General features: G+C 40.9%; 1 protein-coding gene across 2 annotated transcripts in view; it reads right to left on the bottom strand.

The window, feature by feature from the left end:
- Nucleotides 1–224: 224 nt before the first annotated feature.
- Nucleotides 225–18,654, bottom strand: part of e4f1 (E4F transcription factor 1) — a 35,448-nt gene continuing 17,018 nt past the window's right edge. For both annotated transcript variants that reach the window (XM_043711739.2, XM_043711740.2), the window contains 8 exons: nt 17,909–18,069; nt 15,044–15,253; nt 10,430–10,535; nt 9,476–9,693; nt 6,883–7,081; nt 2,762–2,919; nt 2,131–2,193; nt 225–2,000 (listed from right to left, as the gene is read on the bottom strand). In XM_043711739.2, coding sequence (XP_043567674.1) covers nt 1,656–2,000; nt 2,131–2,193; nt 2,762–2,919; nt 6,883–7,081; nt 9,476–9,693; nt 10,430–10,535; nt 15,044–15,253; nt 17,909–18,069 — 1,460 coding nt within the window. In that variant the 3' untranslated portion in view covers nt 225–1,655. The remainder of the gene's footprint in view (nt 2,001–2,130; nt 2,194–2,761; nt 2,920–6,882; nt 7,082–9,475; nt 9,694–10,429; nt 10,536–15,043; nt 15,254–17,908; nt 18,070–18,654) is intronic.

Raw genomic sequence — 18,654 nt, 5'->3', positions numbered from 1 at the left:
GTAATTTAAAAATCCTAATATTTTTGTGATAAATGTCCCTGAAGTAATGGCTTACAAATATTGTTCATAAATAGATTAATATCTGATAAATAAGCTGTATTCTGGGGTAGAAAACATGCCATTGTAGAGAATCTGTAAAAAAAGAAAATTCTGCATTTTTATTTACAGCAAGATAGGCAACTCTTAAGTCTTATTTACAACAGAGGCAGTCAGTCGTGAATTGCCCAAAAAGTACAAGTAAGCTCATTGAGTACATGTAACAAGCTATCATACAATATGAAAACAGCACTCCATCATGGAGAATCCTGTACTTGTAATGGAAGTGAGCATGCCACATTTTGTTTAACTATCTGGTGGAGTGTGGAAACATTCTTATTCAGGGACATGGGCTGAAGCATTGTAATATGCAATATTCCACTTTTATTACACAGGATTCTGGGAGATTTTAGCAGAGACTTTGTGGATTGTTATTTTCCATTCTACTTTTTTGTGGCTCTATTCACTATTCCTCCCATACCTAGTATAGAAATGAAATAAAATCTCTGACCTTTCAAGAGATGAAACAGAATACAAGCTTCTCTTCAGGATTCCAATAGAGTTTAGAGGTGAGCTCCACGAGGTATCATTTATTAAATAAATGAGCAATCTAATGATACATACATTGTTTCTCTTTGCCGTGGTTGTTACTACAGGTCCCCATCACGAGAGCTGAAGAAGCACCAAGATAGCAACACTTCATGAATTTTTTTTTAAAAAAAAGTCAACAAGAATTTCATCATGTCCAGTGTCTCACTGGAAACCACTCATAACTACATTTGGAGTTTCTTGGATTTCAAGCTTCAATTTAAAAAATACAATTTTAAATTTTAGCTCCTTTTGTACCAGGGCCCTGAAGGTCTTTTAATTGAATCTGTTTCTGAATTTCTTTTTACTGCCACTCCTTAATGTCAGTTTCTCACAACTGCCTGCCTTGTGCCATCCTCCCCTCTTATACAGGCATTTCAGTTACCAGTACTTACTGCTACCTCAACAATTTAATACCCCTGGCAACCCTTGGTAAAGCAATGAATCTTAAATAAGGCAGAGTAACTGGAGCATTAGACTCAGGTCCATCTGTGGCAGGGTCCATTTTTGGCATGAGGTAGTTATTTACAGAAATTAAGGAGGAGAGGTAGGAGAAAGTAAAGAATCAGACACAAAGTAATCAGGAGAAGGAGCTCCACTAATGGCCAGCAATAATCCAGTTTAGGTTGGTCAGATTCTGTCCAGCCCTGCTCTCATCATCAGCAGACAATCTGCGGTCACAGACCCACCACTATTCAGTAACTACATTACATGTTGATGCATTCCTTTGGGCACATGCGCTAGATAGCACTCAGCTGCAACATGAAGCAATTAGGTATCTCGGCACAGTCCACTGCAAAATGGCTTACACTTTGAATGATGCAGGAAGATCTTGAGCATGAGAGTTTCATTAATGTAACGTAATAGTGACACGTATCGTTCTGTGGCTTGGAAACAATAAATGAAATGACCAGACATTGATTCCTGTTGTGAAGCAGTAACTACATAATGCAGTATTCACGGTTCTGGCACCCACTTTATTAATGATTTCCCCTTATTAGGGAACCGGGGAGGGCCTATAAAAGCTCCTGTCATTCACCCACTACCACAGTCTGTATTTCCACATCTCCATCCTGAGTAGTAATCATATATTCATCAGTATGTTCTAGCATCTCAATACCATCTGCTGCCACCATAGTGACAGTATTGTGGCTGGTCTCTAGGCTGCCTTCTGCCAACAAGGCCTGTCCTTCCTCGATGCTGGATGCCAGTGTCATTGCAACCTGCTCAGTAAGACTATCGGGCGTTGCTATGGTGATTGCATCTGCTACTTCTTCATGGTTCTCTTCCATGGAAACATTTTGGACAATTATCTGATGGCCAGAGTTGGCCTGGTTCATGATTTGCTGCACAACTTTCATGATCTGACTGTCAACCTGAAAAGAAAGTTAAAATAGCTGAACATGAGACACATTGATGCCAGATATATCAAATGGAAACAATTTAACAATGGGCAGTAAATATAAAGAATATAACTTCTCTAAACGTTTGGAGTCAACCACCAACCTGATGCTTAGAGCCTTGGATTAGAGTGCTCATATCACTGCTTCCAGCAACTTCAGCAGGAGCCTGGCAATGTAACACAGAAACAAAAGGAATATTACATATGATAGCAACCAGCTCAAATCACACACTTAGTACTGGTCCAGTACAAATCACATCCACATCACTGCTTCAATGCAATTCACATGTACACAACTACAACAAAGATTACATGTACACAGCTACCCTCACAAAGATTATATGTACAATGATGACCTGCACACACAAATCTCACGCACACTAATATTCCACATATGCAACTCACATGTACACCAACAACCCAAGCTTATTTTTTTTAAGGGACTGCTTCGTGTGCATAGTCTGTTTACCATCCATACAGCCAGAGGACCATGCAGTTTAGTGGGAACACTGCAAGTAACCACAAGCAACTCAAATAAACCAGTAATTTGCTCACAATTCACATAACCACTAAGAACACAGATCACACATACTAACAACGCAGGCAGAAATCAGATGTTGATAATGCCCCACACAACAAATCATCCTTAGCTACACATAGGGAAGATAAATAGTTATACTACAATGCCATTCTTTAGAAGAGTGCTGATCTAAATATTGAGAATCCCCCAGGTACCTCAATAATATACTCCTGTGTATTGGCCACTACGGAGGAGAACTCCACCAGCACTGTATGGGGGTCATCAGTGATAATGGTTGCAGCAACATTGTCTGTGGACTTGTTATCTGTCGATGCCTGTTGTTCCAGCTCTTTGCATCCAACATGACAGCCACCTCCAGAGAAAAGAGAATGATGTTAATTTACAGTAAATTATACTGAGCCCACCCTACCATTCAATTAAATCATGACAAATCTATGTCTTAACTAGAATGCTATTAATCAAAGTATTTTTTGGAGGAAGAAATTTACCATACCGTCTGTATGAAGAAGTGCTTCCTGACTGCACCTACAAATGGCCAGGCTCTAATGATAAGGTTATGCCCAAATTGTTCTGCACTCCACAACCAAGAAATGGTTTCCTCTTACGTATCGTATTTATTAACTTCATTTTAAAATACTTTATATCACCCTTTAATCTTCTAAGCTTAAAGAAATACACAACAAGTTTGCAAGATGTCTCCATATTTTAACCTTTCCAGTTCTGAGATAACCCTGGTTAACCCATACTGCATTCTCTCCAAGGGGAAGTATTGGTGTGCTGCCTATAGTGAACACAGTACTCCAAATGGAGTCTAAGCAGAGCAATTTTTAATGAAAGCTTTGATTTTTTTGTATTTCAGTCCTGGACACCATTTGTCATTTTATGTTTTGACCTTGCCCACTAGCTACCGGTGATTTCTGGACTTCATGAACCCTTCCTTTTTTTTAAAAAAGACATTCATTTGCAAAATATGGGCATCATCAGCTTGCCAGCATGTACTGCCCATCTCTAGTTGCCCTTGAGAAGGTGGTGGTGAGCTGTCTTCTTAAACTGCTGCAGTCCATGTTCTGTTGGTTGACCCACAATGCCTTTAGGGAGAGACATCAGGATTTTGACCCAGCGACAGTTAAGGAACTACAATATAATTCCAAGTCAGGATGATAGGTGGCTTGGAGAGAAAATGCACAGCAAACACATGCCATAACTCAGTGTACTACCAATTTCCATTTGCAACATTCTCCTGCAGTCTACACCATTTATTGTGCCACCTAGCTTTGTGTTGGCAGCAATCTTGGAGATGTGGTTCTCTATTCTTTTATCCAAGTAAGTAATTTATAAAGGACAGTGAAAAGTTCAGCACCCAGTAGAGATTCCTGGTGGATATTATTAGTCACATCCTGCCAAATTAATCACATACCAATTATCCTTACCCTTTGTCTCCTATCTCCTAACCAGATTTCATCATATCACACACGGACGTTAAAGTCAAATAGCGCATATCTGATTTCAAAGAGGGTTGGTGTGGTTTACATGGACTCCAAAGGCATTTGGTAAATTGCCACATAGCAGACTTGTGAGCAATGTTAAAGAATTAAAAGGGTCAGTGGCCACATGGAAAATAATTTTGCTAAATGAGAGGAAACAGACAGTGGTGGTGAACTTTATTTTTTGAAAATGAGCAAGGTATACTGTAGAATCTTACAGGGGATTATATTAGGTTCACCACTTGGCTTGATCCATATTAATTATCTACACTTAGTCTTGCAGAGCACAATTTCTAAATTTGCAGATAATACAAAACTTGGAAGTAGAGTATACTGTGAGAACAATGATAGATTTCACAACAACACAAGCTGATGGAATTAGCAGCCATATGGAAGATGAAATTTTACACAGAAAAGTGCAGAGGAATTAATTTCAGGAGAAAGAATAATAAAAGGCAACTCAAAATAAATTATATAATTTTGAAGTGGATGCAGTGTAAAGGGCCTATGAATACATATGCAGAAACCACTGAAGATGGCATGCAGTTCAAGAAAATGATGAATAGGACATGCAGAATTTTAGGATTACAAATAGAGGAATAGAATATAAGATCCAAGGAAATTATGGTGAACTTTTTAAAATACTGGTTTAACTTCAAATGAAATGTTACACTCAATTCTGGACGCTGGAGAGGCTGCAGAGAAGATTTTCAAGAATGGTTGCGAGGATAGCAGACTTCAGTTATGGATTGGCAAAGTTGGGACTGTTCTCCTTAGACAGGCTGAAGAAATACTTGACAGAGCAGTATAATTCTTCACCTTCACCAACACATTGGACCCTGACCTTAAATTTACCTGGACCATCTCTGACACCTCCTCCCCTTCCTGGACCTCTCCATCAATGACGACCAACTTGACACTGACATTTTTTACAAACCCACCGTCTCCCACAGCTACCTGGATTACACCTCTTCCCACCCTACCTCTTGCAAAAATGCCATCCCGTATTCCCAATTCCTCTGCCTCCGACGTATCTGCTCCCAGGAGGACCAGTTCCACCACAGAACACACCAGATGGCCTCCTTCTTTAGAGACCGCAATTTCCCTTCCCACGTGGTTAAAGATGCCCTCCAACGCATCTCGTCCACATCCCGCACCTCTGCCCTCAGACCACACCCCTCCAACCGTAACAAGGATAGAACGCCCCTGGTGCTCACCTTCCAACCTTCGCATAAACCAAATCATCCGCCGACATTTCCGCCACCTCCAAACGGACCCCACCACCAGGGATATATTTCCCTCCGCACCCCTTTCCGCCTTCCGCAAAGACCGTTCCCTCCATGACTACCTGGTCAGGTCCACGCCCCCCCTACAACCCACCCTTCCATCCTGGCACCTTCCCCTGCCACCGCAGGAACTGCAAAACCTGCACCCACACCTCCTCCCTCACCTCCATCCAAGGCCCTAAAGGAGCCTTCCACATCCATCAAAGTTTTACCTGCACATCCACTAATATCATTTATTGTATCCTTTGCTCCCGATGCGGTCTCCTCTACATTGGGGAGACTGGACGCCTCCTAGCAGAGCACTTTAGGGAACATCTCTGGGACACCCGCACCAATCAACCACACTGCCCTGTGGCCCAACATTTCAACTCCCCCTCCCACTCTGCCGAGGACATGGAGGTCCTGGGCCTCCTTCACCGCCGCTCCCTCACCACCAGACGCCTGGAGGAAGAACGCCTCATCTTCCGCCTCGGAACACTTCAACCCCAGGGCATCAATGTGGACTTCAACAGTTTCCTCATTTCCCCTTCCCCCACCTCACCCCAGCTCCAAACTTCCAGCTCAGCGCTGTCCCCATGACTTGTCCTACCTGCCTATCTTCTTTTCCACCTATCCACTCCACCCTCCTCCTTGACCTATCACCTTCATCCCCTCCTCCACTCACCTATTGTACTCTATGCTACTTTCTCCCCACCCCCACCCTCCCCTAGCTTATCTCTCCACCCTTCAGGCTCTCTGCCTTTATTCCTGATGAAGGGCTTTTGCCCGAAACGTCGATTTTACTGCTCCTTGGATGCTGTCTGAACTGCTGTGCTCTTCCAGCACCACTAATCCTGAACAAAATTATGACAGTCTGGGTTGAGCAGACAGGGAGAAATTATTCTCAAAAGCACAGGAGTCAAGAACCAGACACCAATTTAATGTGACTGACAAAAGAACCAGAAGTGACTTGAGAATTTATTTTCTCTCAACAATACTTGGGATCTGGGATGCATTGGTTTGATGGTCACAAATCCTAATGTGCCTTTCATCAGGAAACTGGGTAATTATATGAAAAGATATAATATGGGGGAAGGTTGGAAGTGGGAATAGCTGAGTAGCTCTTACAGAGAACTGGCATGTATAAGACAGGCCAAATGGCGCCCTTCTATACTGCAATTATTGGCTGATACTATTTAATGAGACATTTCAGCAAAAACATTAAATTTCCACCGTCTAAGCACTCTTTGGTTTCCTTCCAAAATCTGTTCAACCCCTTTCTCCTTTTCTGCTCTTTTAAGGTCTCCTTAAAACTACCTCTCTGACAAAACCTTCGGTGATTTATTCTAATATCTCCATACATCAATTTTTGCCTGAGAATTCTCTGATAAAGTATATTGAAATATTTTAGGAATTAAAATGGCTATAAAATTACAAGTTTCTATTATTAAAGTAGTGACAGGAATTTAAGACCAAGTAGCAAATGGCAGCTGCAGATTGTTAAACTCTAATCCTGCTCAGTGATACCTTCCTTCCCACCAAGTGCCCACCTGGCTTCATACACACCTTTGGCACGTAAATGTCGATTAAGTGTCCCGTGTTCAGCAAAGCCTCGCCCACATTTGTAGCATGTGAATGGTTTCTCTCCCGTGTGGAGGCGCACGTGTCGGATGAGGGAGCCCTTCTCTCGAAATGCCCGGGTACAGTAGTCACATGCAAACGGTTTGTCCTCAGAGTGTGTCCTCAAGTGAACTTGCTGTGCATTCTGTGAAGAGAAAAATCGCTTTAGAAATCCAACAGAAAACATCTTTCACTTCGTTGCACCACTGAATATAGAAAGGACAGAAATCGAATCTATATGGCACCCTTCAAAAACTTAGAACTCTATAAATCTTAGGACATTCCAAAATACTGTACAGCCAGTCAAGTACTTTTGAACTGCAGTATTATATGAAATTCACAGATAATTTATGCAAACTCCAAATAACCAGATCACCTTTTTTTTTTGAAAAATGATATTGATTGATGGATAAACATTCGTCAAGATACTGAGGATAAGCCATCTGCTGTTCTCTACTACAGTGTCATCAAAACATAATCAGAACACAGAGTCAAAGCTACATTTGCAGTGCTGATAGGGACTGAGATACAATCAATTGCAATGAAATGTAAAGAGGGATGGCATCATTTTAATCTAAAGATAGAAAGGATTATAAGCAAATTAGAGGGGGAAGGGCAACAAACTGAATACAGAGATGCAAGATTACAACTAGAAAGCTGTGAGACATAGCTATAATCAGAACATATACAGATACAGTCGGATTGAAGGAAGTATGGTACTATAACAGACAGCACCATATTAAAATTGCATGTTCAATAAAACTACAACCAATGTACAGAGGTGGGGCTGTTACTGGATTTTACAGAAGAAGAATGACAGTCAACACTACAGAAATATCCCTGTGATAAGACAGTCAGACTGAGCTATCCATCTAATGGTAACTGAGACTGGACTAAAATCAAATGTGCAGGAAGGCAGATCCATTCCAAGGCTGCACTCATTAAATCTGAGTGACTATGGTGTAAAAGATTTCTCAAATTCATTAACATGCTGTTTCTACATTACTAATAATCAGACTATTCATAATGATTATGGAAAGGTGGACGGACATTCAATCCTTCTAGTTGACTGCTCCATATAAGTGTTCAACCTCCTTTAATGCCATCTAGCTACCATTTGAAAGATTTCAGAGAAAGTCACCTTTGATATCACATCCAGAGGTTGAAACCTCTATTCCACATGGTTCCCTTTATGCAAAATCAGAAGCAAATCATTTGAGCAGATAATATTCTCCGGTTCTCATATAAGGTGGGTGGATAGGGCCAAGTCTATTTTGAGTTCAGACAGCTATGGTCAACCTCTTTAGTATTTATATAGGTGTTCATTGTTGTTCAGAGGATAGTGCGCACACTTCTGAGTCTGAAGCTTGTGGTTTAAAGATCTAGTCCAGAGATACAGGCGAATACTTGCAGGACAATACCAAAGGAGCGTTTCACTAACATGGATGTCATCTTTTGGATAAAACATAAAAGATTTTATTGCCATTTTGAACAGCAGCAGAATTCACTCCAATATCCTGGGTAACAGTCATCTTTTAATAACTATACTCTGTTTTAGTAACGTTAGTTAGCATATGACTGTTTTGGGGATTTTGCTCTGTTCAAATTGACTGCTCTGTTGTCTACATTACAAAAGTGACCGCACTTCAAAGGTACCTTACTGGCTGTGAAGTGCTGTGAAGGACATTCTGAATACTGAGAGTCACTATAAAAAAATGCAAATCTTTCTTCCTCTCAAGCAACAGCAGTCAATTGTGAAAATGTATTGCCTATATTACTAATTCATAATATCAACTGGGCATACATAAAAAAAAATCAAACACTGTAAAAGCAACTTTACGAAAATATTGCACTTGCAAAGAACAAAAGCTACTGGATCAAAATAGAGAGAGATCACATGACCCAGTTTGTGGGTGTAAAATATTTGGTTTTGAAAATACAAAAGTTGCCACAAACACAGCAGCCTTTGTCTTTCCTTTCTCCAGGACCTCTGCAAAGTTTGAGCTGAAAACTCACCAGAAGACCTCATTACCACAAACTGAGGGTTCTTAAAGGAGTCCTTTGAATTTACACCACTGGCAAGGAGAATTCAAAAAGCCATAACTGATCCAGAAAAATCTAAGCTTGTGTGGAAAATGACTTTGATTGCAGAACAGCATTCAGGACTTGGTCAAAGTAGTCTTAAGATAACTCTCTGCAGAGCTCTATTTTTTTTCGTAGCTTAGATATGTTATGTGTGTGTGTGTGTGTGTGTCTTATTTTTCAAGGACAGTAGCATCTTCTTAAACCTTTTATTAATAGTTTTTGCATCCCCACCTAAGTTTTTGTTTGTAATAATTTATTTGTTAACCTTGTTTCTGACACTGACCAAATACAATGTAATATATATAACTGACTATGCCACTTCCCTTGATAAATTCAAATTTTGGTGTGGTCAGTTGAAGACTGCAACAAGTAATCAATCCACCCCTCCTAACTGGTTCATAAGTGTCATGGTACTGGTTACAGGTTTATCCTCCCATCATGTTATTTCTCTGACCTTAGTTTTGTATCTTTTGCCACATTTTGGGCATGAATACGGCCGATCGTCTGAATGCGCTCTCATGTGTTCCTTTACATGGGCGATGCTCTTGTAGAGTTTGCCACATTCCCCACATTTGAAACGCCGCTCATTATAGTGTGACTCTAGGTGTTTCTTCAGAATGTAGGCCGTCATAAACTCCTTTTCACACAGTTCGCACCTGTGGGGCTTGTAACCTAGAAAAACACATCAGGTTTAGCAAACTTCCAGGAGTACACTGCAGAGCCCAGTAATGGAGGCAGCAGATATTTGGGCTCTCCCCCCACACCTGCTACTCATGGTCACAGCAGAAAGCCAACCTCAAAAGCATACCCACATCTCCATGAACTGAAACTGGGAACCATCAATGTGATTGTATGCTTTGAGATTAATCCCCTTTTACAACCATGTTAAATTTGCCCCATGTATTCTGAAAGGCAATTTGTTCCACTGTGCCTTCTATATAGTGCAGGATCATTGACCTATCTTTATATATTCTCTTTCTGTTCCAAAATAAATTACCGTTGATCTAAAAAGAGGGGTCTATTTGGCTACTCTGCAATCTGTACAGTTCCCCAACTCCAGCTTCTTGCATCTACCCAGTTTCCTATGTTGCACCATTGCCTTTCAGCCACCCTGGTCCTAAAATCTAGAAATCCCTTCCTAAGTGTGCCTGCCTCTCTCCCTTGTCTATTAAAAACATTCTCTTTGACCAAGCCGTTCTAATATATTTTAATGTGACTCAGTGTTGTACACTGACTGATAATTGTTCCTGTGAAGTGTGTTGAGGCATTTTACCATGCTAAAGGTGCAATGTAAATGCAAGTTGTTGTTGAGGTGAGAAAGGAATGATAAACCTCATCAATGTTAATAAACAATTGAGTACAAGAGGCAGTATCTTGAGTGTCTGGTTTCTGTGCCTTTTGTACTTACCCAAGTGTGCCTTAATATGCAGACGCAGGTAGCTGGATCCTCGGAACACTCGACCACAGTGAGGGCATTGGAAGGTTTTGCAGTTGTTCTCACTTTTTGAGTTTGCCTAATAATGTACATTAAAAAAAATTTAAATTGAAACATACTAAACCATCAGGTCCACCCCACAACCCATTTTCTGGGCAAGGTGCTAGTTCGACCACATGGCTTCTAAGGGGTGATACACAGCATAGGAGGAACTTGGCAAGCAACCTCTCCAACTTCAGAGACAGGATCTACACTCAGAAAAGACACACAAATGTGAGAAGAAAAGGTGTTACTGATTCAGGGGCATGCAAGATAGATGACAGACTGAAAGACGGATTCCTTTCTGAACATTTTACTCAAAATTGACATCTACCTGAAAAAGTGGAAAACTGCCCAGATATCTCCTACACATAAAAGCAGAAAAAAATCCAACCCAATCAATTACCATTCTGTCAATCTACACTTGATCATCAATAAATGAATGGAACAGGTCATCAACAGTGCCATCAAGCAGTATTTGCGTTGCAATATCCTGCTCTCTGATGCCCAGTTTGAATTCTGTCAGGGCCACTCAGTTCTTGACCTCATTTCAGCCTTGATTCAAATATAGACAAAAAGCAGAATTCCAGAGGAGACACAAAAGTGGCTGCCCTATTTGACTGTGCGTGGCATCAAGGAGACCCAGCAAATGGGAATAGGGTGGAAAATTCTGCACTAGTTGGGGTCATACCAAGCATAAAAGAAGATGGTTGTTGGGGTTCAGTCAGGTTCCAGCACCTCACTGCAGGAGTATCCTAGACCTAAGCTGCTTCATCAACAACCTTCCTTCTATCATAAGGTCAGAAGTGGGGATGTTTGCTGACAATTGTGCAATATTCAGTTCAATTTGCAACTCCTAAGATACTGAAGCAGTGCGGATGCAACATGATCTGAACAATATCAGGCTCGGGCATCAAGTGGCAAGAAGCATTTGTGTCACACAAGTACCAACCACTGACCATCACAAACAAGAGAGAATCTAATTACTGCCCCTTATCATTCAATGACATTACCATTGCTGAATTCCCCACTATCAATATACTGGACGGTTAGCATAGAAACTGAACCAGTCATATAAATATTGCTGCTCCAAGAGCAGGTCAAAGGTCAATATGTCAGCCATGCAATTGAATTCCAGAAGCCTCATCTATCACTAAAAAATACATCAGAACAGGACTGCTGCATTTGGCAGAGGCTGAACCATTCATAAATTTGTTGTATCCTTTTAATATTTGAGGGAGGCTATCTAGACCAGGGAGGAATCAAAGAAGTCCTGTACTAGTTGCTTGATGGAAATTACAAGTAGATTTGACAAAGGTGTAAAGATGTCTTACTGCTCAGTCAGCTTACACCTATGGAGAATTATGTCCAGCTTCCATCTCCTTCCCTATGAAAAGACATACTTATCATAGAAGTGCAAAAGTGATTCACAAAACTAATTCATATGCAAAGAGCAAGGATTAAATCAAGTGGGTCTTTATTCACTTGAGTTTCGAAGAATGAGAGGTGATCCCATTCAATAGTTTGTGAAATGGAGCCACAGGTAAACAGGGCAGTGAAGGAAGCTTTTGGCACACTGGCCTTCATCAGTCAGGGCACTGAGTATAGAAGATGGGAAGTTATGTTGCAGTTATACAGGACGTTGGTGAGGCTCACATAGAGTATTGTGTTCAGTTTTGGTCACCTTGCTATAGGAAAGATGTTATTAATCTGAAAGAGTGCAGAAGAAATTTACAAGGATGTTGTCTTGACTCAATGGTCTGAGTTATAGGAAGAGGTTGGACAAGTTAGGACATTTCTTTTTAGAGTGTAGGAGACTGAGGGGGAACCTTATGGAAGTGTACAAAATCACAAGAGGCATGATAGGGTATATGTACTCAGTCTTTTTCCCAGGGTTGAGGAATCGAGGACTAGAAGGCATCAGTTCAAGGCTAGAGGGGAAAGAATAAAAGGGAACCTGAAGGGCAACATTTTTACACAGAGGGTGGTATGCATCTGGAATGAGTTGCCAGCAGAAATGGTTGAGGCTGGTACATTAGCAACATTTAAAAGGCATTTAGAAAAATACATGGATAGGAAAGGATTAGAAGGATATGGGCCAAATGCAGGGAAATGGGGTTAGCATGGACGGACACTTTGGTCGGCATGAACCATGCCAAAGAGCTTGTCTCCGTGCTGTAGGACTCCATGATTCATGTGCAGTTTTGAAAAATGTCCTTTGATTCTCATTTCGAGGCAGCTATGTGTCCTGCAAGGCTGGCACTGATGAAGAGGTACCAATTGGCTAACTCAGCCAGAGGTATATCTGCACTGAAAATGTGTTGCTGGAAAAGCGCAACAGGTCAGGCAGCATCCAAGGAGCAGGAGAATTGACGTTTTGGGCATGAGCCCTTCTTCATTCCTGAACCGCCTTTGCACCCTCTCTAGGGCCAGTATATCTCTTCTCAAGTAAGGAGATCAACACTGCACATAATAGTCCAGGTATGGCCTCACCAGCACTGACACAGCTGCAATATAACTTCCCTGCTTTTAAACTCAATTCCTCTAGCAAAAAGGATAAAATTACATTTGCCTTCTTAATTAACTATTCGCAGGACCAGCAGATTGGAAAAAAGCAAATGTGACACCACTGTGTAAAAAAAAGAGGTAGACAAAAGATGGGGACTTACAGACCAGTTAGCTTAACTTCTGTAGTGGGAAAATGCTTTAATCTATTATCAAGGAAGAAATAGCAAGACATCTAGACAGAAATTGTCCCATTGGGCAGACTCCGCATGGGTTCATGACAGTCAGGTCATGCTTAACTAATCTACTGGAACTCTACGAAGACTTTACAAGCACAGTGGACAACAGGGATCCAGTAGATGTGGTGTATCTAAATTTACAAAGGCACACGACAAGGTGCCACACAAAAGGCTGCTGCATAAGGTAAAGCTGCATGGCGTTACAGGTAATGTATTAGTATGGATAGAGGATTGGTTAGCTAACAGAAAGCAAAGAGTGGGGATAAATGACTGCTTTTCTGGTTAGCAATCAGTGGTGTGCCTCGGGGATCAGTTTTGGGACCGCAATTATTCACAATTTACATAAATGATTTGGGGTTTGGGACCACATGTAGTGTGTCAAAGTTTGGGAAAACACAAAGATGAGTGGTAGAGCAAAGTGTGCAGTGGTCTGTGAAACTTTGCAGAGGGACACAGATAGTTTAAATGAGTGGGCAAAGATCTGGCAGATGGAGTACAATGTTAATAAATGTGAAGTCATCATCTATGCTGTCTATAACCTTAAATTGAGGAGGAGAACAAGTGTTAATTTGAGCATCCTTCAAGACACAGATACAGCAAGAACAGAGGCTATGATATCTCCATTCAGCCCAGAGGTGACAAACATTGAAATGGGGATCTATGAATGGAGGGATGTAGCAATTGTGAGATGTGCAGGAAAAGCTTTTGACAAGTTTAAATATTGATTGAATGGCTAAAATGAAGGTCAAGAAGCAAGATTGATGAACTGGCCTAATGGGATGAAAGAGCAAGGAAAGAAAACATTGTGCAAGTACTGAAATTGTGCCAGAAGTGAATTGTACCTGAAAACAGTTGTACTGGAATTATATTCTCTAATAGCATAAGAGGAAGATTTTTCAACCTTTACTGAGAAGTAAGTAAGTAGATGCCATAGCTAGAATAGATTAGACAATGAAGTAAAGGCTATGGAACACTAGAAGAACACAACAGAAAAAAAATCATTCTTGTGGTTGTCCAGTTTTGGTGGAGGCAATAAACTTGAGGACAAACTAAAACAGACAGGCAAAATGGAGGGAATTAGATATTCCTCAGTTCCAGACAAGGTGCATCCACCTCCATCTCTCAGATGGATTTGAAAAAGTCAAAGAAAAAATAAAGAACAAAGAGCAGTACATCATGGAGCAGACCTTTCAGCCCACCAAAACTATGCCAATCCATGATACCTTAATAAACTAAAAGCCATCTGCCTCTATGCCATCCGTATTCCTCTATTCCCTGCCTATTCATGTCTCTGATAAGACGCCCCTTCAATGTGGCTATTATATCCACTTCCACCACCTCCTGTGGCAACGCTTTTCAGGCACTTACCACCCGCTGTGTAAAAAAATTTCCCTCTCACATCACCAGAACTTAAGGCAAAGACAAGCTCATTGCTAGGTGTTTGATGAGCTGATATAGATGCCAACGTGGATATACACAACTGAAAAAGTGATTTTGAAAATCGTTTTCGCTGTTTTGGCCACGTACTCATGAAACACAGAAAGGCTGACATAAAAGCTGCATTTTTGCAGGATGATACTTTTTCCAAAGGGAAAGCCACATGAAAAAAAGAATGAAGAAGGATTGCAACGGACACTAAACAAAGATATATATGGACTTAATGATGCTCCTAGCATGGTACTTTTGGTGAGATCTATTCAGCCAAAAATAGGTGTGTTGACTAAAAAGATATCCCATAGATCAGAGGGTGTGCATCTTGGGTGGTGTTGAATCAACACTTAGTATAATAGTGCATTGGAGGTACCGTATCTTCTTCCTCTATCTCATTGCAATAGTCCTCAATGACATCCTCTTCTATGCCTCCCTCGATAGTCAATGGAGATGCTTCGCTGGATTTCTGGGAATCTCCAATTGTCACAGTTTCTATGACAATCCCAGAATTCCTCATGGCCTGACAGATCAGGTTCTCATTGCCAGTCTCCCCCTCTGGAGGTAGCTCAGTGGAAGTCGGTGACTGTAGAAAAAAAAACAATATTGATCATCTCTTCAACAATCCAATGGGCTCTTCTCAAATGCACAGCATACCTACTAAGGGTCACTTCCAGTGCAACACAGGATTATGATTTGGAGACAATCACCTGATGAAGGAGCGTCGCTCCAAAAGCTAGTGTGCTTCCAATTAAACCTGTTGGACTATAACCTGGTGTTGTGTGATTTTTAACTTAACACAGGATTAGTGCAGGAAGTCAAATCAAGCCTGTTTTACAGCAGTGACTGCCATCTGTCATCTTCTGGTGTTTAAAGGTTCAAAGCTTCTTTAAAAGGAGAAATGGGAAGTAAGATAAATTAGCTATGGGGCAGAGTGGCAGACAGATGAAGTCAATCAGGTGGTAGGATGGAAGGTGGGTGAGGGAGAATATGGTGTGTGTGTGAGGGAGTTGGGCGAGTGAGAAGGTAGAACAGATCAGGTGTCTGAGGATTGGCCAAGTGTCCAGTGTTGGCATGGAGGGCTCAGGTCTCCCACAAGGTGAAGGGGGCACAGGGGTGGTGGTGGGGGGGGGGGGGGGGGGGGGGTTTGCAGTCAGATCCTTTGGAGGGGGATGGGGAAATCAGGTTTTAACCTCTCCAATATTTCCCTGCTACCTGTTAGGGTGAGTAACTCCAAAGTCTCCAACTCTACATCAGAATTGGAGGACAGTTTTGGATGGTTCCAGTCACCAGGCAATTGCCCATGAGAAGTTTGAACTTTCCTGGTAATTATCTCATAGCCTGAGTGGGAGAAATATTGACACATATCTTTCAAGGTGCATCCAGTAACTGACTGGAGACGGAAGATCTAGGTCAATAAATACACATCTTTTGGAGAGAAGTAGGCTTTTGTATTTCAGCTTTAGAATTAGCTGTTTCCCCCAAAATGGGACTCAAAAATACTTGGAAGGTTTAAAGATGGTTATGGATGAGGAAGGCAATTCAGTCCATATTAGTTTGTTCATTCATTTGGATAGACTCTACATTCCCCTCAGTAGAATATCTGATTGTTGATTTAAAATTTCAGCATGTTCAGTTCCCCTGTGCTAGCCAGAAGCTCATTCCTGTCACCAGTCTTAAATCTAAATGTTATTAGTTTGAACCCTTATTCTATTATCACAACCTAACTTCAAAATAATATTTCACAGATACGTTTTCAACACCTTTTATCAAAGTGCAACAGAATGTTGAATGAGATAGCCAGATGGTAGAATATAAATCAGAAACAGCTAGAATCAAACTGCATTTCGAACACATTAATCATTGCCAACTAGTGAGACATGTAAAAATGAGAGCATTGGGGATAATAGTTGGCAGTGGCATGAGATTAGTGCCTATTGTCAGGGACCTGAGTTATGCAAAAAGGAGTGAGCAACTCTGAAGCTTTTCAGCCTTGACAGAAGATATTTAAATGATGACACCCGACTCCTTAAGAGTCAAGGAGTGAATAATTTGCAAGGTATAAGCATATAAGAAATAAAGAGCTTGTTTAAAAAGGAGCCCACTTTGTACCTTTGTTTTGTTTTAAACTTATATAGTACGCTTTAAAATCTCAGGATATCCCATAACTCTTTACAGTCAAAGTAATACATTTTATGCACAGTCACTACTTTTATAAAAGATTGAAAGTTACACATTTTAAACATTCACTTCCTCCATCACTGGTACAACATATCTGTACTATGCATAATCTACATGATTTGCTGCAGCAGCTTCATTGACAGAACCTTCCAAATCCTTGACCTCTACCACATAGAAGTTAAGGGCAGCAGGTATATAGGACCACCAGTATCTTCAAGGATTCCTCCAAATCACACACCACCCTGATTATTCCTTCATTCTTGGAGCTTCCTACCTAACACACTAGTAGTTCCACCGTACAGATTGCAACAGTTCAAAAAGGTGGCTCACCATTACATTTTCAGTCTATACATTTTAGAGATGTTGATTTAAGAATAAATGTGAGCTGCTACATCTCAGGGGAACTTCCCTGCTCTTTGAAATGGTGTTATGCAATTATTTGGATCTGCCAGTGAGGACACACAAGGCCATGGTTTAACATATCAACGTAAGACAAAACCTTCCATGTGACTGTACAGTAAAGTAAGTCTAACATTGGGCTCCATATTGATGCATGAAATCAACAATCCTCAGCCTCAAAAGTGAGAGTTTAGCCCAAGAAATGTGGCAACTTTTTACTAAGTATTTTATTTCTGGTTTCAATGGAGGAAGGTAAAAGAGGTGGTACAGATAACCAACAGGTAACTACCAAAGATAAATATTGAAAAGGAACGGTACTAAAAAATTAATGGGAGAAGAAATAGAAAAGTTAATCAGTGCAAGTCCTAAATACTGAAGGAGTTCAACCGAAGGACTAACAAGAATTTTCTAACCTCCTTTAGAATTAGCCAAAGGAAATAACAGCAAACCTTAAGCAACAAAGGGGAATGGCATAAGGCAGGAAATTACAGGTAAATCATCATTCCCTTATCTGTAAGTAAACAAACTTAAAATTGAGAGGTTGTAATAATAATGGAGGTAAACTACATCTTATATAAATTTCCTCTTTATTATCTCCCTCTTTATTTAACAAGGGGAATATTTTGACTAAAGACATCAGAGCATGTTGGAAAAGTTTTACCTGTGGTTTCTGTTCAACCCCAGGATCCAAAGCCTGGCTCATATTATGGACCTGCAGCTCCTCGAAGTTTCCTTCAGAATTTGCCAGCACACTGATCACTGCTGTTGTTTCTGGGGAGTTTGGTGTTGCTGTGGAAACCAGTTCCTCAATCTGTTTATTTACTGGAAGTTAAAAAGATAAGGATCGGGGACCAAGAATAAGAAAACACTTGTTGTGCTTAGATCACTTGAATGCATAGCTGCAAACACAAGGCTCCCCACACTAGTTTTCTCAACAGCTGGTGATGTGAAGGTGGTTTACATGTGTGGGGCATGGAACATTGGGCCAATAATAATTTACTCTCTCTCCTGCAGTGTCACAAAACAAGGAAGCTGATAGTTTTCTAGTTTTTCCTCAATAGCCTGAACTTCCCGAGTAGAAGGGAATGGTCATCCCCTGAGACTGCAGCTAAGTGACCTAAACAGTCTCTTTTTCGTTCCATCCCTTTTCTCATTAGGATATTAGAAGTTCTGCTTAGTATTGCTCAGACTGGAAGATAGGAAGGATCATAGGTACAGGAAGAGATCATTCAGCCACTTGAGCTAGTTCTGCCACTTAGTTAGATCATGACTGATGTGTATCTCAACTTTGCCCACTCAACCTGATTCTAGAACAAGTACTATTTGCTGAACAAAACCGCATTAGTATACACAATCTATTAACCTCAGTTTCGGCATTTCCAATTGGTCTCTGAAGCTTTTGCCAGC

The sequence above is a fragment of the Chiloscyllium plagiosum genome, unplaced genomic scaffold (assembly GCF_037043375.1).
Source record: "Chiloscyllium plagiosum isolate Xiang-an unplaced genomic scaffold, Cpla_swu_hap1 HiC_scaffold_20, whole genome shotgun sequence".
NCBI classification, from domain to species: Eukaryota; Metazoa; Chordata; class Chondrichthyes; order Orectolobiformes; family Hemiscylliidae; genus Chiloscyllium; species Chiloscyllium plagiosum.
Note: the sequence above shows the minus strand (reverse complement) of the source record. Positions and strands in the feature narration are given on the sequence as shown.